This window comes from Carcharhinus amblyrhynchos, unplaced genomic scaffold (genome assembly GCF_965287045.1).
Source record: "Carcharhinus amblyrhynchos unplaced genomic scaffold, sCarAmb.v2.hapA scaffold_392, whole genome shotgun sequence".
NCBI lineage: Eukaryota > Metazoa > Chordata > Chondrichthyes > Carcharhiniformes > Carcharhinidae > Carcharhinus > Carcharhinus amblyrhynchos.
In genome coordinates, this window is record NW_027650132.1 from 35,277 (window position 1) to 58,183 (window position 22,907).

A 22,907-nucleotide genomic window follows, 5' to 3' on the forward strand; every position below is an offset into this window, starting at 1 on the left:
TGCACTAAGTTTATCAATAGTAAAACAGAAAGTTTACATAGAAAAATATATACAAAATAGGAGCAGGAGGGGGTCATTCGACCTTCGAGCCTGCTCCACCGTTCATTATGATCAGGGTCCATCATCAGATTCAATATCCTGAACCCCCCCCCCCACTTTCCCCCCAATATTCCTTGATCCCTTTAACCCCAACAGCGAAATCTAATTCCTTCAAATCAGACAACGTTTTGGCCTCAACTACTTTGTGTGATAGTGAATTCGACACATTCTCCGCGCCTCTGCCCTCCGCCCTCCACCCTCCCCACCTCCACCCTCCGTGTTTCCGCCCTCCGTGTCTCCACCCTCCATGCCTCCGCCCTCCCCGCCTCCACCCTCCCCGCCTCCGCCCTCCCCGCCTCCGCCCTCCCCGCCTCCGCCCTCCCCGCCTCCGCCCTCCCCGCCTCCGCCCTCCCCGCCTCCGCCCTCCCCGCCTCCACCCTCCCCGCCTCCGCCCTCCCCGCCCTCCCCGTCTCCGCCCTCCCCGTCTCCGCCCTCCCCGTCTCCGCCCTCCCCGTCTCCGCCCTCCCCGTCTCCGCCCTCCCCGTCTCCGCCCTCCCCGTCTCCGCCCTCCGTGCCTCTGCCCACAGAGTTCCATGATGCTGACCTGTCTACCCTCTTCCTGCTGTTACTCCTCTTCCTGTTTGTGCTTTCAGATGATTCCTGGGTGAAAAATGCAAATTCCTCAAACACTGTGGGCATTTCAATTTCTTGCGTTCATTGATTTTTATTGAACAGTTTTCCCGCTTTGATTCAGAGCTTGTCCGTTACGCTGCAGGGGGCAAGGAGCACTGAGGTTCAGGGTGGCAATGTCAGGGGCCTGGGTAAAGTGCGGTTGGGACGAGTGCAACAGGCAGATAATCAGGAGGGGATGGCGGAGATTCAGGCAGGGGTTGGGGGAGGTCAGGGGTTGGGGAAGGTCAGGGGTTGGGGAAGGTCGGGGGAGGTCGGGGGTTGGCGAAGGTCGGGGGTTGGGGAAGGTCAGGGGTTGGGGAAGGTCAGGGGTTGGGGAAGGTCAGGAGTTGGGGAAGGTCTAGGGGTTGGGGAAGGTCAGGAGTTGGGGAAGGTCTAGGGGTTGGGGAAGGTCAGGGGTTGGGGAAGGTCAGGGGCTGGCGAAGGTCAGGGGCTGGCGAAGGTTCCTCAGAATATTGGGCTAAGGAGCATTCTGCCAGTCTGAGACCACCAGTTGTGCTGGAAAGACACTGACCTGATCCCTGAGAAAGCTGGATTAACCGTCAAAATCCAGATTGTGGTTTGGGTTTACAGAACTGAATATTGCTGAAAGGAAAGAGATATTTTAGTTGAAGCTTTTCACCTTCAATTCATCAGAACAGTTGACAAGAACACAAAAAATTTAGAGTGTGCCAATTGGTTGGCGAGTCATAGAGGTTTACATCATGGAAACAGGCCCTTCGGCCCAACTTGTCCATGCCGCACTTTTATTTTTAAAATCCCTAAACTAATCCCAGTTGTCCGCATCTGGCCCATATCCCTCTATACCCATCGTCCCCATGTAACTGTCTAAATGCTTTTTAAAAGACAAAATTGTACCTGTCTATGCTACTACCTCCAGTAGCTTGTTCCTGTAGACTCTAATTTATAGAGGCGTTGCCATAGCGAATGCACCAGTTGATAGTGATTGACAGTTAATTGCCAAACATTGTTTGAAATTTAAAACAGGGAGCTTGACTCTGATTGGTCAAGGCAATTCCCTGCACCAGCAAATGACTGTCAGTTATTTTGATTAACTGAAACAGGTCCAATATGTGTTCAGTTTTCTGTCTGTGAAGAACAGGACTCTATGTGTTAAAAGATTCAGCTTCCACTGGATGTGAATGTGCCACTCTGAGCCTAACCAACTATCTTAAATTGGTTGTCAGTGGGATTTTTAGCTGACTGCGGGATTCACGGATGTTGCCCAGTCGTGGAATCACATCTAATGTTGGACGCAGTTGAGCTTTGCGAGTACAGGGCTGATTGGGTGCATTCTGTACCTCGTTCATTGTAAACAGCGACTGTGACCTGCTGTTTGATACAATCTGCCGGCCAGTCTTTGAGGCGTACGGCCTATAGACTGAGCAACACTGTGGCACTGGCATCCATATCCCACATGAGTCATTGTGTGAGAGAGAGGATGTCTTGGTTAATGGCAGTCTCCTGTTACCATGTGTGTGGCTATTGCAGAGTAACAGTGTGAAGCTGTGAGATTTCAGGGTAATCTGAGATAGATGGGGCACTATTCAGGAACAAAAGTAGAAATCCAGTGCAAGCTCCAAGATTCTGCGTATTGTGGTGTTAATATCTGCAGAGTTTGCTGAGGTAAGGAAAACACTATTGGAACATCGCTAATGGCAACAGCATCTTATTGTGAGTCTGACCCAGAGAAAGCCACTGCATCACTTCCTGTGATGTACAAAGTGTCTGAGTCTATTCCATCCCAATAATTAATCATTATACAGCAGCTCCCCAAGATTCAAACCCAAAATAGGGCAGCACAGTGGTTAGCAGCACTGCCTCACAGCGCCAGGGACCCCGGTTCGATTCCGGCCTTGGGTCACTGTCTGTGTGGAGTCTGCATGTTCTCCCCGTGTCTGCGTGGGTTTTCTCTGGGTGCTCCGGTTTCCTCCCAGACTTCAAAGACGTGCGGATTAGGGGGATTGGTCATGGTAACTGTATGGGGATAGGGTGGGAGAGAGGCCCAGGGAAAGATACTCTGTGAGAGAGTCGGTGCAGACTCGATGGGCCAAATGGCCTCTCCTGCACTGTAGAGATTCTAGGATCACAAGATCTGGTGGAATCTGAGCCTGACAGTCTGACAGATCTCCTGACAGCTGATTGGTCACCAGCTGTTTAAATCAGCAGTGGTTGCTGTTTCAGTTTTGGACCCACCCCATTCTCTCTGTTCACAAACCAAGCTCTGCTTTCCTGTTCCATAAACTCCGCAATGCGCTGTGCCAGCTGTATATCAGTCCAGCTCTCTCTGCCTCTGACCTGGTAAAGCAGCAATACTATCTCACTGAGGGTTGTAGTCAGCAGCGCCGCTCACACTGCTGAACTGATGCAACTGACGTAAGCAGACAGTTGGCAGCAAAGCACATTATTATCACCCAGTCACAGCTTCACAACAGTGACACATGCTGCTGTGCGATATCCATGGCAACAGGGAGATATAGTGCTATAAAAAGCTGCCAGGTACTCAGGAGCTGGAAGGGTGAGGGAAGATGAGGAGAAAGCTCATGGAATCATGAGGAGGGAATGTGATTCAGAGCCACACAATACAGGGGGTGCAGGGCAGGCTGCACAAATACCCGATTATCACAACAACAGGGTACAAGCAACAGGCACGCACAGCAAGACTCCAGGACAGTAGACAGTCAGAGCTGCGGCTGCAGGGGGAATGAAGTGAAGGAGTTGGTTAGACACGCAGGTCAGTATATTATTGCACACTGACTTGCCCTGCAATTCTCAGTCAATCCTCAGTGTGTCTCATTCTGTACAGTGTGTGCTCACTTCGTCTCATTGTCAGAATTAGGTACAGATAATGTGAGAAACACAGCTCACAGTTAAACAATTTAGTCAAGTCAAGTTCTGAAGGAGCAAGATTTTATTTGTCGTTCTTGCAAGACCGGGTGTCTAGTCAAAATAGGCACACCTTACATAGATTTGCAGCACATTTTATACTGTTTTTCAAACATTGTGATGGCTTGTATTGTGTTATTCCCCCTTATTTGGCTGTTAACCTTGTTAACTTTAAACACTGTAAATGGCTTGTATTGTGTCATTCCTTCAATTAACACTCTCTCAACTCCCATTTTGCGCTTAATCTCATCACTGTGATTATCTGTTTCGTGTAACCTAGTTAACTGTCTGTCATGTGCCTCCCCCTTTCTGTATGCTGCTGAACTCGTCCATCACTGCTGATTGTACTGTTAGCTCTTGCAGCCTTAAAAATTACACTACTTCTCACAATCCCCCCTTTTCTTTTTTACTGTCTGTAATTTTTCACTAGCATCCCTTTTTCCAGGTTTAGTCCAGATATGCGCGAGTAGGTTGTTCCAGTTTGGCTAACATACTATTCACTTGCTCGTCCCAATCTTATATAATTTATCCAATCTACGTTCTTATTTATTGTTACCCACCAAAATAAGGATTCAAACCCAGCTGTAATCTGATTTCGAGCTTTAAATTCATCTGGAACTCCCCGAGGCACTCCTATGGGATCTAGATATATCTTTTCATCAAAAGAAATTCCTATCACTGATCTCTTGTTTTTCCTGATCCTTTTGATTTTTCAAATGCCAGGGTAAATGGTATAGCCAATTGGACAATTGCACATGTACCTTTCCACTGAGGGGGTAGAGTTGGCCTCAGTACCCTTCCTCCACAATACCACCATATATCTGCTCTGGGGATTTTCAATGATGAATAGTTCCCTCCCATTCCATTCTCTGTAATGCTCCTGACCTCTGAGCATGATTCTAACTCCCCCATATTATGAGTTAACTCTGCCCTTTGTCGGTTCACACATGAAGTGTGATTCACAACGGCAGTGAGAAACTGAGGGGGAGTTTTTAAGTTCTTTGCTTCCACAGGAGGGAACATCAGGGATAGGGATGTGCAGTTCGGGTTGCCCCATGCTTCCTTTTCTTGATACAGGGCTAACATGCACTCCATACCTCTTCTGTCGCGTTTCCATCCCAGAGGGAAGGGTACTATTTGGGCCACTGGCTTCCCAGACGCACAGGCATAGCAATTGCTTTTATTTAAGCTTTTTACAGTGTATTTGACCCATTCTACCCAGGCATTAGTCTCCTCATACCCAGTCTCTATTTCAAGGATTTGTTTTAGGTTGTTTACTTCGACCACTCTTACTGCCCTTGGGTCGTTTTGGGGAACCTTATCATTCTAGTCAGGTGTTTTCAAATTTTTATCTACATAGATTCGGAAACAACATTTCAATTTGCTATCTTTTCCTCCCTCCTTTACCCTAATTCCAAATACTGCCTGGTGCAATTGTTGGTCCCTGGTCCAGTTACCTGTAAAGAAGGGCCCACCAGCTATGGAGTACCGGGAGAGGTTCTTAGGATCTAAGACTGGACTGCTTATTTTTTTTTTCAGTCCATTTGGTCCCTATAAGATTGTATTCCTTATCTAGGCATTCTGATCTTGGCTGCATATGTTTCTGATGAAGGGATATTATGGAAGGGAGTTTACCCCAAGGATACTTTCCGTCGGCATAAAATTGTAAGGATTCTACCGAATATTTTTGCTGGCTCACCAGATCCCCACATATTACCAAAGAACACAGGTCTGTCTCTACTACCTGTGTTGTAGTGAGATCCAGAACCGTAACTGAGCTCATAGTGTTTCCCTTGTCCTCTTCTAACTTATCTGAATTATATCCCATACTTGTAAGTACTCTCTTGGACAAGAGGAAGGAAGGCATTATCCAGGTTACCCCTTCCATTCTATCCCTTTCTCGTTACCTTTTAGGAGAGAACTTAATTCAAAACAGTTCCTTTCCCGCGCTCACGCCGCAACTAAAAATTGATTATTTAGAGTCTTTTAAATTTCAGCTTCAAAGGTTCTTCAGTCGGTTTGACCATCCACGTGTTGGAATTATCTGGAGGTTTTACCAGTCCCTTGATTATAGTATGATGTGTCCACCCCTTTTCAGCAGTCCTGATTACTGTCTCAGTTGTTAGGAGTGCTTGACATGGTTCCTCCCATTCCGGTTGCAGCTTAGTTTCTTTCCATGACTTTACCAGGACCCGATCTCCTGGTTGAATTGTATGTACCGTGAAGTCGAGGGCTGGAGTCTGCGACAATAATCCTTGTTTCCTAAGGGAAGATATCGAGGAGGACAGGCCCAGTATATATTTCTTTACAAATTGATCATTCATTTCAGGAACCGGTAACTCCCCGACTGCTCCCATATAAGGTAGTCCAAATAGCATTTCATAGGGGGATAAACCCAAATCCTTTCGAGGAGCTGTACAAATACGCAAAAGTGCTTTTGGTAAGCACTTAGTCCAAGGGAGTTTCGTTTCTATTATCAGCTTAGATCCTCTGTCCACTTTAAAACATTAGGTTCTTCTTCTAACAGTTTCAAATATAGTTGTTTAGTTTTCTGTGCGTACCCTTTGATCCACAATCTACAGTATCCTACTAATCCCAAGAACCTCCTAAGTTCCTTTTTAGTCCATAGTATATTTAGATCTAGGATTCCTTGTATTCTTTCTGGATCTATTCTTCTCCTTCCCTCACTGATTAGGTGTCCAAGGTATTTAACTTCCTTCTCTACGTACTGCAGCTTTTTCTTTGGCACCCTGAATCCCTGTTGTCCCAGATAATTCAATAAGCTATTTGTGGCTTCTATTACCTTTTCCTTTCCTCCTCCTGTTACGAGTAGGTCATCTACATATTGTAGTAACGTGATTTCATCAGGCTTTTTAAATCTTTCTAACACCTGCTCTAAGACTTGACCGAAAAGATTTGGGGACTCTGTGAACCCCTGTGGGAGCACTGTCCACCTGAACTGCTGTTTCCGTCCTGTGATAGGATTTTCCCACTCAAAAGCAAATAAGTCTCGACTTTCTTCCACCAGTGGGCATGTCCAAAATGCATCTTTTAGGTCCACTACACTGAACCATCCGTGATCAGGAGGAATCTTGCTTAATAAAATATAAGGATTAGGGTCAACGGGGTGTCGCATCGTCACTATCTGGTTCAGGGCCCTTAGGTCCTGTACCAGGCGGTACGTTCCCTCAGGCTTCTTTACAGGCAATATAGGGGTATTATAAGGGGACATGCAGGGTTCTAACAGTCCATCTCTAACCAATCCTTCAATTACTGGCTGTAATCCTTTTTTTTCCTTGCAAAGGTATAGGGTATTGCTTAACACACACCGTCTCTCCTTCTTTTAAATTTATTTGCAGAGGAGGAGCGTCTAATCCCCCTCGGTTTCCTTCCCCTGCCCAGACTATCGGGTCTATTTGCTGTTCCTGTCCGTCTGTTAATACTGCCGGGGTAGGGAGGTGATGTCCCTCTGCAGTAGTCTTCTAACACTTGGTTTTGTTTCTCCAGTTCCCTTACTCTGAATTCTAATTCCTTAATCTTTTTTATCCCCACTCCACTTCTTAGTGGAAGTGACTACTTGTTCAATTAGTCCAGCTAACTGATGTATTAACAATACTGCTATTTTCTTTGTTTGGTTTCTCTTTTCTAACTCTCTAATCTGTGATTCTGACGTTTTAATTTTCTCCTTGTCGTCAGCCCAATATTTTTTTACCCAAGACTGAGATGTGTTCAATTAATCTGGTTTAAACCTGTTCAATTAATTCGAACTAAGAGAATTCCAATTTTCTTAGTTCTGTCCTTTTTTTTCAATCATTTCCATTGTTGATCTAGTGGGTGAAATGGATCCCACCCCTAGGTCGCTCTTATCACAGTCCGGTGATACCTATCAGGGGTGATCAGTCCCCTCCGTACCACCGCTTACACTCGTGAGCTTACACCTTTAAGCTCACACTATTAAGCCGGCTTTCTTTCTTACTCACGTCTGAACACCACATCCCAGGCATCCTTCTCTAGCCTTTACACCCACTTCAAACTCCTGAGCTTTGCGTAGGGGGCTACCCCTCTTAAACAACTGGTCTAGGGCTAGGTGTAAAGACAGATGCCTCCTTGTCTGTACGTGCTCAGCTCAGACCTCTCACACACACTCACACTTTTTCATCACAGATGAGCACCTACTGCACTTTGATTCACTCCCTTAAATTTGGTAATCTGTTCCGGAGCTCCAGTTGTGGCCATTCAACCGGACCCGTAAACAGATCCCAGGTTTCGGCACCAATCCTTGTAGGTAAAGATACCTCTGAGACTAACTGTGAGTCAAAGTACAGCAGTTTAATTAACTAAAGCCTGATTCAGAAAATCCAAAATAAGATTTATTTTTATCACCATTAAATATCCTCACTAAATCAAGACCCTTGCACCTTCTTACAATTCTGGTACAATAAAACAAAACATCACTTGGAGCACAGATGCACGAAGAAATACTGAAAGCATTCTAATGTGCAATCTACATGTTTAATTATTTCTACAGCTCTGCCTTTGTAACCAACACAGGCAAGTACAAAATCAAATCTACTGTGTGCCTAAATGGTTATCTCTCCTCACAACTTTAAGATGCAATATAATGCCACCTTTCCCACTTGGCAGAATTCAAATTTCTGTCCGATCCCTACATAATTTAGTAAACTTAAAAACTTAAAGCAATTCACTTTGATTGGCTATATCTATTACATCACATGAGGGTCTCAATTACACAGTTACACCCTCTCTCTCTCTCTCTCTCTGTACCATACAGAGTCAGCCTGCTTGTCTCTTTTTAACCCTTTACTGATGGGAGCTCACTGGCCTCTAATAAATTTGACCATGTTTGATTCGGGTGCCTCATGTCGTGACAAATCCCTTTCTCTCTCAAACAGTCATATAGTCATGCACAATTCCAAATACATAACCACTATTAGCGTTCTCCCCGCACCTCAGTAAAAGCCCATGTCAGGGTTCCCAGTTCCACTGACATACTTCTCTCTACCTCTTTCTGCTCAGACCAATTGTAGGTCCATCCCATTCATGCTGATCCATCTATATACTTCGTGACCCATCCACAAACTCCAGTGCCTCTAGGGACACCTCCCTTATTCGACTTTCCTCTGTTCCCTCATCACATAACCTCCCCCGCAGCCCCTAAATTAACATTATCCAGCAACTTGCATGATCAATTCCTTCCTGGGACGCCGGCTGCTTCTGTCTCACATATTTATTAAGAATCTGACAAACCCAATCCTCAACCGAACCGTACTTTGGCCAGAAGACGGACGGACTCCTGATTGGTTCCTTCACCCAAACAAAACACAATATTTCATCATTGTCGTCTTGTTTTTATCCCTAGTACAAGTGCCCAAACCTTCCAACATCCTTCCCAACGGACTTTCTGGAGGGATGTTCCCTGGGGCCCCACCCTTTCTCCGCGGATTCCCAGCACCTTTCCCGGGGGACTTTGTCCTACTACCCCCACTTCCCATGGTTTACCTACCACGACCCGGTCGCCAAGGCAATACTTAAAAGTCACTTTTCTTACCTTGGTCTGTGCACAGCGTTGCCCGACCACACGACGGTGCCTATCGTTTCCCACTTACTCGTTCAGAACAACTTTCCTAGGATTCTCAACAGTCAGTGGCAGAGAGGCCCACCGATGAACACCTGGGACCATTCAATTTGGAACGGGACGCGTCTTCCCAGTTGTCACTGGCAACCTCCCTACCAGGGATGTTAGGATCCCGGACGAGCCCCCAATTGTGAGAAACACAGCTCACAGTTAAACAATTTAGTCAAGTCAAGTTCTGAAGGAGCAAGATTTTATTTGTCGTTCTTGCAAGACCGGGTGTCTAGTCAAAATAGGCACACCTTACATAGATTTGCAGCACATTTTATACTGTTTTTCAAACATTGTGATGGCTTGTATTGTGTTATTCCCCCTTATTTGGCTGTTAACCTTGTTAACTTTAAACACTGTAAATGGCTTGTATTGTGTCATTCCTTCAATTAACACTCTCTCAACTCCCATTTTGCGCTTAATCTCATCACTGTGATTATCTGTTTCGTGTAACCTAGTTAACTGTCTGTCATGTGCCTCCCCCTTTCTGTATGCTGCTGAACTCGTCCATCACTGCTGATTGTACTGTTAGCTCTTGCAGCCTTAAAAATTACACTACTTCTCACAATAATTGACACAAGACATCTCCAGGAAATGTCCAGTAATTATTTACTCACAGTTTCGTACAGACTGGACTCACACCAATTCCATAGTTTTACTGAACTACCTTCCAACTATGTACCTGTCCAGGGAGTGTTTGATGGGGGGACAGTGTAGAGGGAGCTTTACTCTGTATCTAACCCCGTGCTGTCCCTGTCCTGGGAGTGTTTGATGGGGACAGTGTAGAGGGAGCTTTACTCTGTATCTAACCCCGTGCTGTACCTGTCCTGGGAGTGTTTGATGGGGACAGTGTAGAGAGAGCTTTACTCTGTATCTAACCCCGTGCTGTACCTGTCCCTGGAGTGTTTGATGGGGGGACAGTGTAGAGGGAGCTTTACTCTGTATCTAACCCCGTGCTGTACCTGTCCTGGGAGTGTTTGATGGGGGGACAGTGTAGAGGGAGCTTTACTCTGTATCTAACCCCGTGCTGTACCTGTCCTGGGAGTGTTTGATGGGGGGACAGTGTAGAGGGAGCTTTACTCTGTATCTAACCCCGTGCTGTACCTGTCCTGGGAGTGTTTGATGGGGGGACAGTGTAGAGGGAGCTTTACTCTGTATCTAACCCCGTGCTGTACCTGTCCCTGGAGTGTTTGATGGGGGGACAGTGTAGAGGGAGCTTTACTCTGTATCTAACCCCGTGCTGTACCTGTCCCTGGTGTGTTTGATGGGGGGACAGTGTAGAGGGAGCTTTACTCTGTATCTAACCCCGTGCTGTACCTGTCCTGGGAGTGTTTGATGGGGACAGTGTAGAGAGAGCTTTACTCTGTATCTAACCCCGTGCTGTACCTGTCCCTGGAGTGTTTGATGGGGGGACAGTGTAGAGGGAGCTTTACTCTGTATCTAACCCCGTGCTGTACCTGTCCTGGGAGTGTTTGATGGGGGACAGTGTAGAGGGAGCTTTACTCTGTATCTAACCCCGTGCTGTACCTGTCCTGGGAGTGTTTGATGGGGGACGGTAATAGCAGAGTGTTAAGGAGTGATGCGTGGAGCTGTGATGTGATTTTGAGATGAGATACTCTCTGTGTGTTCTTCTTCAATATGTGTTTGCACTGATAATGAGGGAGGGTTGATCGGGTTAGTGTTGGTGTTTAGTTGGTTGGTTAATAGTGCTGTTTTCTAACGGTGTTTGCTGGGGACAGGGTTTGATCCATGGATCAGGACCCCTGATGGTGTTCTGAAGCCAGTCGGGACTCCAGCCTTGTTTCTATTTTGATGTTAGTGTGAGGATGAGATGTTTCACTCCAGGTATGATTCTGTTGACAAACTCGGAAGCTTTTATCAAAACAAACTTTATTTAATTACACAGCTTCATTTTAACAAATAAATTCGCTGAGCTTTTATTGGGCAATATTTACACATAACAAGATCCAATTCTTAACTGCTAACCTTTCTCCATCTGTTCCAATTGGGCAATATTCTCCTTGTCATCTTAAACCCTCTCGTCATCAATTAGCAAAACACAGACATATTTTTACTTTGGTTACCAGGTTGGAGCTTTCCAAATCCCTCTGGAAAGAGAAAGACAGAGAGAGAGTGAGACAGAGAGACAGGGAGACAGGCACAGCGACAGAGAGAGAGAGAGACAGACTTTTTTCTATCACAGCCCGGGCAGCAACTCCATTGTGGAATTTTATAACCTTTTTATGCCTGTTTTGCAGTGGGAAAATGCCATAAAATTGGGCATAAAGCAGCGAGTGCGAATGGTGCCTGTTTTTGTGCCCCTTGAGATTTTACAATTTATGAAGCAATCAGCCTCTCACTGGGAATGTGCAAACGGTTGATTTATTTAAATGTATGGAAATCCTGTTTTGCATTTGCTTAGCGACCCGAGTGCTCGATCGTTCTGGCTTACCTGCTTTTCTGGCCTCATTGGGAGAGGTTCTCTCCAGCTCCCCATGGGCGGCCTCACCAGTGGAACTGGAAACCATTGAGGACCCCTGGGGAGCCCGAGGGCACAGCAGCTAGTGCCAGCCTGGCACCTGGGCAATGTCCACTTAGCATCTTAGTACCAGCACTGGATGGTGCAGTGGGGTGGGGTGTGCGGGGGCAGTGCTGGGGCGGGGCCAATGGGGGTGTGCAAGGGGTGGAGCTAACGGGGGTTGTGGGCCCACTGCTACTCTTCCTGCAATCAGTGGGGGAGGGAATGAGGACCGTGATCAGTCTGGGCAAGGGGGAGGCATGTTGGGCTGGGGCGGGATGCTGTTTGAGGCTGCCTGCAGTAGCAGGGGCCTGACATCTCTCCCTCTGACAGATCCCAGCTACTGTTAATGCGCATGTGCAGCATCAGAGGTCTGCACATGCGCAATATCTCCCTCTACAGGCTGTGTGGGGAATTAAGCCCCGCCCACAGCCTCTATGGCTGGAACCTGGCTTGCCCATCTTTCCACAGTCAGAGTGCTATCATTGGATGTAAAACCTCACCTGGAAAATGGATCTGGAAGTCTCAAAGTTTCAGGCTGGCCGGACACTTAGAATCAATCTTGTAAAATTCCGCCCCTTGTATTTTAAAATGAAAATGGAACTGATCTCTCCTGCAAGCTTAGCTTACGTCATTAGTCACACGACTCTGTCCCTGTCGATCAACCGAATAGAAATTCTGCTGTGAAACTCCAGAGGAACCTAAGTAAACACAACTGCTTCAGCTGTGCTTAAACAAACACTCGAATTTTATTGAGTAATTACCTGCTCTTGCAGTTACTAACTTGAATGTATTCCAAGACAAATTGCAAAACAGAGTTGAATTTTAAACATATCCCTTACAAAAAACATGATATAAATATATTTCTTAAAGGCACAGAATGATCACATTAGAAAGTAACAAGAACTCTGTTTACAGCTGCAGAAAGTGACCAAATATCTGGACCCGAGGAATCTGGGACGTATCAGCTTCCAGGAATTCTGTCATGGAATCTTTGCCATTAAAGGTACGGAGTGAATCAGGGGCCGGTGTGAGAGACATTGGGTGGATGTAAGGAGGTGGGTGGGGAGAAACAGATGAGTATAAAGCTAGGAAGAAGCAGTGGACATACCTGGTACCCCAGTGAGAGTCAGTGTGTCTGGGACCCGTACCCCAGTGAGAGTCAGTGTGTGTGGGACCCGTACCCCAGTGAGAGCCAGTGTGTGTGTGGGACCCGTACCCCAGTGAGAGCCAGTGTGTGTGTGGGACCCGTACCCCAGTGAGAGTCAGTGTGTGTGGGACCCATACCCCAGTGAGAGCCAGTGTGTGTGTGGGACCCGTACCCCAGTGAGAGCCAGTGTGTGTGTGGGACCCGTACCCCAGTGAGAGTCAGTGTGTGTGGGACCCATACCCCAGTGAGAGCCAGTGTGTGTGTGGGACCCGTACCTCAGTGAGAGTCAGTGTGTGGGACCCGTACCCCAGTGAGAGTCAGTGTGTGGGACCCGTACCCCAGTGAGAGCCAGTGTGTGTGTGGGACCCGTACCCCAGTGAGGGTCAGTGTGTGTGGGACCCGTACCCCAGTGAGAGTCAGTGTGTGTGGGACCCGTACCCCAGTGAGAGTCAGTGTGTGTGGGACCCATACCCCAGTGAGAGTCAGTGTGTGTGGGACCCGTACCCCAGTGAGAGCCAGTGTGTGTGTGGGACCCGTACCCCAGTGAGAGTCAGTGTGTGTGGGACCCGTACCCCAGTGAGAGCCAGTGTGTGTGTGGGACCCGTACCCCAGTGAGAGTCAGTGTGTGTGTGGGACCCGTACCCCAGTGAGAGTCAGTGTGTGTGTGGGACCCATACCCCAGTGAGAGCCAGTGTGTGTGTGGGACCCGTACCCCAGTGAGAGCCAGTGTGTGTGTGGGACCCGTACCCCAGTGAGAGTGGGACTGTATCCAAGGGGGAGAATTTTGGAACATTCTGGACGAGTGTTGGGAAGTCAGAGAGGTTTGCAGAGAGAGTTACAGAAGTTTGGGCTCCGGGAGATGAAGGCAGTGCAACAAGCTGGCAGATTGAACATTGGGAATGTTTGAGTGAGGGGTGTTGGAAGCTGGGCTGGAGATGTGAACAGAGGATTGGAGGCTCTTGGAAACAGCTTCCCTGCTGATTTTGGGCTGTTGTCTCTCCCTGAAGTCAATCCCTGCCTCTTGTGTTTTTGTTGACAGGTTGTGATGATCTACTAGACAATGCATTGTGTATGGAGAATGCAGGACTGGCTCACTATGACCCTGCATACGGAGATTACTACTGTCGCCAGGTAACCTCCAATCTGACGCCAGTCTGTGATGTTTGTCTGCACTCACACCAGAACCAAGAGTTTTCTGCAGTGCCTGTCCTTCAGAATCTGCATCCTTATCCTGAAAGAGAAGGCTGCTGAGATCCCAGATAGGCTGACAGAGGCAGGAAACAGAGGGTCGTAGTTAAGGGAAGTTTCTGTGATTGAAGTTTCAAGTGCGATTCCACAGGGCTCAGTGCAGGGGTCTGCCTATTGTTGATGTAGATTAATGATTTGGACTTAAATGCAAAGTCAAGGATGACATGAAAATTGGTAGGGTGATAAATATTGAGGAGGATAGCATAAACTGCAGGAGTATATCAGTGGACTGGTCCATTGGGCAGAGCAGAGGCAAATGGAATATAACCCAGCTAAGTGTGAGGTAATGAATGTGCTTGGGGAGGGCTTACATGGCAAACGATTACACTATAAATGGTAGGTCCCTGGATAGTACTGAAGATTAGGGTAACCTTGGAGTGCATATCCACAGACTCTGAAGATTTCAAGGCAGGTAGATAAGTTGGCTAAGAAAGCACACAAGATACTCACCTTTATTAGCTGAAGCATAAAACACAAGAGCAGAGACGTCATGCTGGAACTGCATAAACACTGGTTAGGCCACAACTGGAGTACTGCGTGTAGTTTTGTTCAGGAAGGGTTTGACTGCACCGGACAGGGTGCAGAGGAGATTTACCAGGATGATGCCTGGGCTGGAAACTTTAAGCTATGAGGAAAGATTGGATGGACTGGGGCTGTTTTCCTTGGACAATGAAAGTTGAGAGGGGACCTGACAGAGGAGTATAGGATTGTGAGGAACATGGATAGAGTGGATAGGAAGGCATTTTTTCCATTTGGAGAGGGATCAATAACCAGGGGATAAAGATTTAAGGTAAGAAGTAGAAGCTAAGTGGGGGAGTGGCAGAGAAGAGTAAGTCTGGAACATGCTGCCTGAAAGAATCGTTGAGTTAAAAACTCTTGTAGTATTTAAATATTCACTTGCGCTGCCGTTGCCTCCAGGGCTACGGGCTAAGCCCTGGAAAATTAGATTAATGTAGTTAGATCTTTGTTGACCAACGTGATCACGATGGGCTGAATGGCCTCCTCTGTGAATCTACATGGTTTTCCAGCCCACACCAGGAAAGGCTCTGACCATCTCTTGTTTCCACACTCCTGGCTGTGATTGGTGGAGCTTGGATAGAGCAAGGTGATGGACCCAATGAACCGTACATTAACACATTCAGTTTCAGGATAAATCGGACATCTGTCCTCATTTCGCCTTTTAAATAATAATCCCTCCTACTATTATTTCTGCCAAAGTGGATAACCTCACACTTGCTAACATTAGACTCCACCTGCCAGGTCCTCGCCCACTCGCTCAGCCTATGGGTGAGGACCTGGCAGATGGAATACAATGTTAGCAAGTGTGAGGTTATCCACTTTGGCAGAAATAATAGTAGGAGGGATTATTATTTAAAGGGTGAAAAGCTGCAGCATGCTACGGTGCAGAGGAACCTCGGGGTCCTTGTGCACGAATTGCAAAAACCCAGTCTGCAGGTGCAGCAGGTGATCAAGAAGGTGAATGGGATGTTGGCCTTTATAGCGAGGGGGGATAGAATATAAAAGCAGGGAGGTCTTGCTGCAACTGTACAGGACACTGGTGAGGCCGCAGCTGGAGTACTGTGTGCAGTTTTGGTCACCGCACTTGCACAAGGATATATTGGCCTTGGAGGGAGTGCAGAGGAGGTTCACTAGGCTGATACCGGAGATGAGGGGGTTGGACTATGAAGAGAGACTGAATAGACTGGGTCTGTACTCGTTGGAGTTTAGAAGGATGAGGGGGGATCTTATAGAGACGTATAAGATAATGAAGGGGATGGATAGGGTAGAGGTAGAGAGATTCTTCCCGCTTAGAAAGGACAGCAGGACTGGAGGGCACAGCCTCAAGATAAGCAGGGGGCAGTTTAGAACGGAGTTGAGGAGGAACTTCTTCACTCAAAGGGTGGTGAATCTCTGGAATTCTCTGCCCGTTGAAGTGGAGGAGGTTGCCTCACTAAATATATTTAAGTCACAGGTAGATAGGTTTTTGATAGACAAGGGAATTAAGGGTTATGGGGAGAAAGCGGGAAAGTGGAACTGATCCACTTCAGATCAGCCATGATCTTATTGAATGGCGGGGCAGGCTCGAAGGGCTAGGTGGCCTATTCCTGCTCCTATTTCTTATGTTCTTATTGTAATAATTTGAATGATTGGCTCCACCAGTTAACTTTTTGAACAGATAGATCGGTTCCTGATTAATAACGGGATCAGGGGTTATGGGAAAAAGGCAGGAGAATGGGGATGAGAAAAATATCAGCCATGATTGAATGGCGGAGCAGACTCGATGGGCTGAGTGGCCTCATTCTGTCTTATGAGCTTATTATTGATTATAACTATAAACAGCTATTTGAAAAGCCTTTCCATACTCAGCTCACGTGTTACTAGGCTCACAATATCTCTTGTTATCCAAGGTTCCCAAAACTTGCCATACTTATCCTTCATCCTTACAGGAATGTGCTGGTCCTGAATCCCTGTCAACTTACATTTGAAAGCCCCCCACAGGCCAGATGTTGATTTGCCCTCAAACATCTGCCCCCAATCTACATTCTTCAGTTCCTGCCTAATATTGTTGTAATTAGCCTTCCCCCAGTTTAGCACCTTAACATGAGGACTACACTTATCTTTATCCATCAGTACCTTAAAACTTACTGAATTATGGTCACTGTTCCCAAACTGCTCCCCTGCTGAAACATCGACCACCTGGCCGGGCTCATTCCCCAATACCAGGTCCAGTATAGCCCCCTTCCCTAGTTACTCTATCTACATACTGTTTCAGGAAGCCCTCCTGGATGCTCCTTACAAACTCTGTCCCATCCACGCCCCGAGCACTAAGTGACTCCCAGTCAATACAGGGGAAGTTAAAATCTCCCACCACAACAACCCTGTTACTTTTACACTTTGCCAAAATCTGCCTACATTTCTGTTCCTCTATCTCCCGCTGGCAGTTGGGTGGCCTATAGTAAACCCCCAACATTGTGACTACACCTTTCCTATTCCTGAGCTCCACCCATATCGCCTCGCTGTATGAACCCTCTGAAGTGTCCTCCCACAGTGCAGCTGTGATATTCTCCTTAACCCAGTAGTGCAACTCCCCGACCCTTTTACATCCCCCTCTGTAGTGTGGATAAGCAGAGAGATCTCGGTGCCCATGTGCATAGATCCCTGAAAGTTGGCACCCAGGTTGACGTTGTTTGTCCATCGTCATCGATGAGGACCTCGACACCATTAGTCATTTTGAGGCTGGTTGCGGTGTGTCTGAAGATGACTGATCAGGGCCAATTCAGGCACGGAATGTCCTGGCACATATTGGACAGACTTGTGTAGTCACTGTAGTTGTTGCGCTGGTGGCTCTGGACTTGTGCAGCTCGTACTTAAGTTGCGCTTCAGCAATACACCTTGCTTCGTGAGTTTGACAGCCTTTGTGGATGAGGCAGCGCCAGATTGGGCGGTTTTGTGCCAGCGTTTCCCAGGTGTTTGTGTCAGGTTGATAAGGTTGTTAAGAAGGCGTACGGTGTGTTAGCTTTTATTGGGAGAGGGATTGAATTTCGGAGCCATGAGATCATGTCACAACTGTACAAAACTCTGGTGCGGCCGCACTTGCAGTATTGCGTACAGTTCTGGTCACCGCATTATAAGAAAGATGTGGAAGCATTGGAAAGGGTGCAGAGAAGGTTTACCAGGATGTTGCCTGGTATGGTGGGAAGGTCTTATGAGGAAAGGCTGAGGGACTTGAGGCTGTTTTCATTAGAGAGAAGGTTAAGAGGTGCCTTAATAGAGGCATATAAGATGATCAGAGGATTAAATAGGGTGGATAGTGAGAGCCTTTTTCCTCGGAGATGGCTAGCACGAGGGGACATAGCTTTAAATTGAGGGTTAACAGATATAGGACAGATATCAGAGGTAGGTTCTTTACTCAGAGGGTAGTAAGGGCGTGGAATGCCCTGCCTGCAGCAGTTGTGGACTCGCCAACATAAATGGTCATTGGATAAACATATGGATGATATTGGAATAGTTTAGGTTAGATGGGCTTTAGATTGCTTTCACTGGTTGGCACAATATCGAGGGCTGAAGGGCCTGTACTGTGCTGTAATGTTCTGTGTTCTAAGGATGGGCTCTCTCTAACTCTCCCAGTAATGATCTCCTTCCTGGCCCCAGGGGATGACCATTCCCAATCCCCGCAAGACGATACCAATCCTCACAATCATACAATCCCTACAGTGCAGATGGAGGCTGTTCGGCTCATTGAGTCTGCACTTGACCACAATCCCGCCCAGGCCTTAGTCCTGTAACCCCACATATTTACCCTGCTAATCCCCCGAACAACGAAACGCATCATTGCTGATGCGATTAGGCTGGTGTTTCCTCTCTCGTTCTGACCTCCAAATGAGGTCCTCTACACCAATGGATCTGTTAGTCCTGCACTGAATCTGTTAATCCAACACTGATAAGCTGTGTAGAAAGTTTGTGCCATTCTTATTTCTCCTGGGAGTGTGGGGGGTGCCAGTGTCTCTGGCAGGGGATAAAATTCAAGGCATTTTTATTGGCTGTTTGAGTCCCCGGTCAATGTTCAATGGTTTACTCATAATCCAATAGGAATGAGGGCCAATGCCATAACAGGGCTGAAGCTATTGGTGAAATTGCATCAACTTCCTGGAACAAACCCACCAGTAGCTTGTGGTCTGCCTGTGAGGTGAAATATCTCCTGTGTAGATATCGATGGAACGGTTTGATGTTGCAGATGAGAGCTGGCCCTCTCTCCCGCTTCTCTGTGTCTGTAAGGGTTTCCGACACACATCCTACAGGGCTGTCTAACCGTCCATTCCGTGGGGTAAAACTAGCCAATGTTAAATGAGGGTGTGACAGATGTTAGTATTCTCATCTTGTTGGGGTTAGAGCGCATCAGTAAACATGGCAACTGGTTTAAATGCCTTGTTTTGTTGAACCTTCTAGACCCTTCTTTGGCGTTCCTTTCCAAATACATGAAGTGGAGGTAACATCGCTGTGGGGCTTGGGAGGAACCCGTTAACCTGGTTAATAGTTAACCATCTGCAGAGAGGACCTGGGTTCTGAGCTATTCCTCGGGGCCATTGCTTCCAGTTTCTCCCCCAGATAACTCCCGCAAAAACCACCACATGAGCTCCTCCCTCCCTTGAGGATCTCTCCCGCTCCCTGGAATCTCCTCAATAACTTCCAAATTTAGCACACATTCCCCTTCTGAAGGTTCTATTATTAGCATTTGATCTGGTTTGTTATTGTCACATGTATTAACATACAGTGAAAAGTATTGTTTCTTGCATGCTATACAGACAAAACATACCGTTCATAGAGAGGGAAAGGACAGGGTGCAGAATGTAGTATTTCAGTCACAGCGAGGATGTAGAGAAAGGTCAACTTAATGCGAGGTAGGTCCATTCAAAAGTCTGACATCAGCAGGGAAGAAGCTGTTCTTGAGAAGGTCGGTACGGGACCTCAGACTTTTGTATCTTTTTCCTGACGGAAGAAGGTGGAACAGAGAATGTGTTGGGGGGGTGGGTGGGCGGGTGGCTGGGGGGGGTGGGCTGGAGGGAGGGGGGGCGGGGGGGTTCCTGAATTATGCCGGCTGCTTTTCTCGAGGCAGCGGGAAGTGTAGACGGAGTCAATGGATGGGAGGCTGGGTTGTGTGATGGACTTGACTTTGTTCATAACCCCTCCGAGCCCCTCCCCCTCAGCCTGTCCCCTCCTCAGTGCGTCTCTGGGCAGTCTCTGAGGGGGGGGGTGGAGTGGTTGAGACTGGGACACTGATAACATTTAAAAGGCATTTGGACAGATACATGGACAGGAAAGGGTTAGAGGGATTTGGGCCAAATGCCGGCAATGGGGTTAGTTTAGATGGACATTGTGGTCAGCATGGGCCAGTTTGGGCCAAAGAGCCTGTCTCCGTGCCATAGATTACATAAGAACATAAGAAATAGGAGCAGGAGTAGGCCATCTAGCCCCTCGAGCCTGCCCCGCCATTCAATAAGATTCTAATCATAGAATCCTGTAATGCAGAAGGAGGCCATTTGGCCCATCAAGTCCACACTGACAACAGTCCCACTCAGGCCCTATCACCATAACCTCATATATTTACCCTGCTAGTTGCCCTGACACTAAGGGGGAATTTAGTATGGCCAATCCACCTAACCCACACATCTTTGGACTGTGGGAGGAAACCGGAGCACCCGGAGGAAACCCACACAGACACGAGGAGAACACACAAACTCCGCACAGACAGTGACCCGAGCTGGGAATCGAACCTCGGTCCCTGGCGCTGTGAGGCAGCAGTGCTAACCTGCTGTGTCACCATGTCCCCCGGGAATCGAACCCGGGTCCCTGGCGCTGTGAGACAGCAGTGTTAACCCACTGTGTCACCGTGCCCCCGGGAATTGAACCCGGGTCCCTGGCGCTGTGAGGCAGCAGTGCTAACCCACTGTGTCACCGTGCTGCCGGGAATCGAACCCGGGTCCCTGGCGCTGTGGGGCAGCAGTGCTAACCCACTGTGTCACCGTGCCCCCCCGGGAATCGAACCCAGGTCCCTGGCGCTGTGAGGGAGCAGTGCTAACCCACTGTGTCACCGTGCCCCCCGGGAATCGAACCCGGGTCCCTGGCGCTGTGAGACAGCAGTGCTAACCCACTGTGTCACCGTGCCCCCCCGGGAATCGAACCCGGGTCCCTGGCGCTGTGAGGGAGCAGTGCTAACCCACTGTGTCACCGTGCCCCCCCGGGAATCAAACCCGGGTCCCTGGCGCTGTGAGACAGCAGTGCTAACCCACTGTGCTATCCGGGGAGGGGCTGGCTGGGTTGTTACTGCTGTTGTTAGATCAGTCTCTGGAGGAGCTGTGATTATGGCTGGGAGTGGTCGGGATGGATAGACTGTCAGCTCTGGCCTGGCCTCTATTCAGGAATGAAGTGAAATGCTGGGAGGTGGGGAGGGAGAATTATCCCAAAACATGAGCCTGGAATTTGGGAAAGAGTATGAGTGCAGTGTAATGTGCTGTTTGTATTGAATCAGTGGTTTTAACCTGCTGGCTGTGTTAGTGAGTCTCAGTGTCATGTTGGGACTTGCTGTGTCAATGAGAGTGTAGAATGGTGTCTGGGAGAGAGCCTGGAGCTGGTGTCTCGCATACTGAACACAGACGGGGGAGGTGCAGGCGACATGCTGCAAAATGAAGGAGTTTGTGTTGTGGAAATCTCCCAGCATTCTGGTCTCACCGTGAACAATGGACTCAGTGTGTCCAGCTCACAGACTGTCTCACTGCAACAGCCACAAACCAGAAACTCTGCTCAGTTCCTGCACAAAGAGGATCGCAGCAGAGAGATTGTGGATCACTGCGGAGAACACAGTAAAAGTCTGACAACACCAGGTTTTAGTCCAACCGATTTATTTGATAGTAAACTCGCTAGCTTTCGAGGGGTTTCCCCCTTCTTCAGGTGAATGGAGAGTTCTGGCCTCAGAATTACTGTGTTTACCCCAATCCAACACCAGCGTATCCACATCATCACCGCAGAGAGACAGGGATCTGTTCCTGTGAATCGTGGATCACCGCAGAGAGACAGGGATCTGTTCCTGTGAATCGTGGATCACCGCAGAGAGACAGGGATCTGTTCCTGTGAATTGTGGATCACTGGGGGGAGACAGGGATCTGTTCCTGTGAATCGTGGATCACTGCGGGGAGACAGGGATCTGTTCCTGTGGACCGTGGATCCGTGATCCTGAAGCAGCAGAATGGTTTTCACTCCAGCAGAAACCCGCAATAAAAACTTCCAACAAATATCCCCGTCCACTCCTGGAACAGCTGCTGCTTAAACCTGAAATCGGTAAGTTAACCTGATCCTGTATCAGTGGTTAGTATTTCTAGTTAACCTGCTGCAGTTCTCGGTGGTTAGTATTTCTAGTTAACTTGCTGCTGTTCTCGGTGGTTAGTATTTCTAGTTAACCTGCTGCTGTTCTTGGTGATTAGTGTTTCCAGTTAATCTGATCCTGGTCAATGGTTAGTGTCTCCAGTTAACCCGCTGCTGTTCTCGATGGTTAGTGTCTCTAGTTAACCAAACTACCAGTGATGTAAGGTGAGCCTGATGTCAGTGGTAGGGAAATTATTGGAGAGGATTCTTCGAGACAGGATTTATTCCCATTTGGAAATAAATGGACGTATTAGTGAGAGGCAACATGGTTTTGTGAAGGGGAGGCCGTGTCTCATGAACTTGATCAGTTTTTTAAGGAGTGACGAAAATGATTGATGAAGGTAGGGCAGTGGATGTTGTCTACATAGACTTCAGTAAGGCTTTGACAAGGTCCCTCAGAGCAGACTGGTGCAGAAGGTGAAGTCACGTGGGATCAGAGGTGAGCTGGCAAGGTGGATACAAAACTGGCTCAGTCAAAGAAGACAGAGGGTAGCAGTGGAAGGATGCGTTTTTGAATGGAGGCTAAGACAAGTGGCGTTCCTCAGAGATCAGTGCTGGGAGCTTTGCTGTTTGTAATATATAGAACATAGAACACTACAGCACAACCAGGCCCTTCGGCCCACAAGTTGCGCCGATCCTATCCATACCTACCAGGCCTATCTATAACCCTCAATCCCATTAAATCCCACGTACTCATCCAGAAGTCTCTTAAAAGACCCCATTGAGTTCGCCTCTACCACAACCGACGACAGCCGATTCCACTCACTCACCACCCTCTGGGGGATAAACTTACCCCTAACATCTCCTCTGTACCT

General features: G+C 47.8%; 1 protein-coding gene across 1 annotated transcript in view; it reads left to right on the forward strand.

Annotated features, from left to right (window-relative positions):
• The first annotated feature begins 346 nt into the window (after positions 1-346).
• Positions 347-22,907, forward strand: part of rab11fip4a (RAB11 family interacting protein 4 (class II) a) — a 72,289-nt gene continuing 49,728 nt past the window's right edge. The window contains 3 exon segments of the mRNA XM_080183727.1: positions 347-703; positions 12,696-12,783; positions 13,967-14,058. Coding sequence (XP_080039853.1) covers positions 347-703; positions 12,696-12,783; positions 13,967-14,058 — 537 coding nt within the window.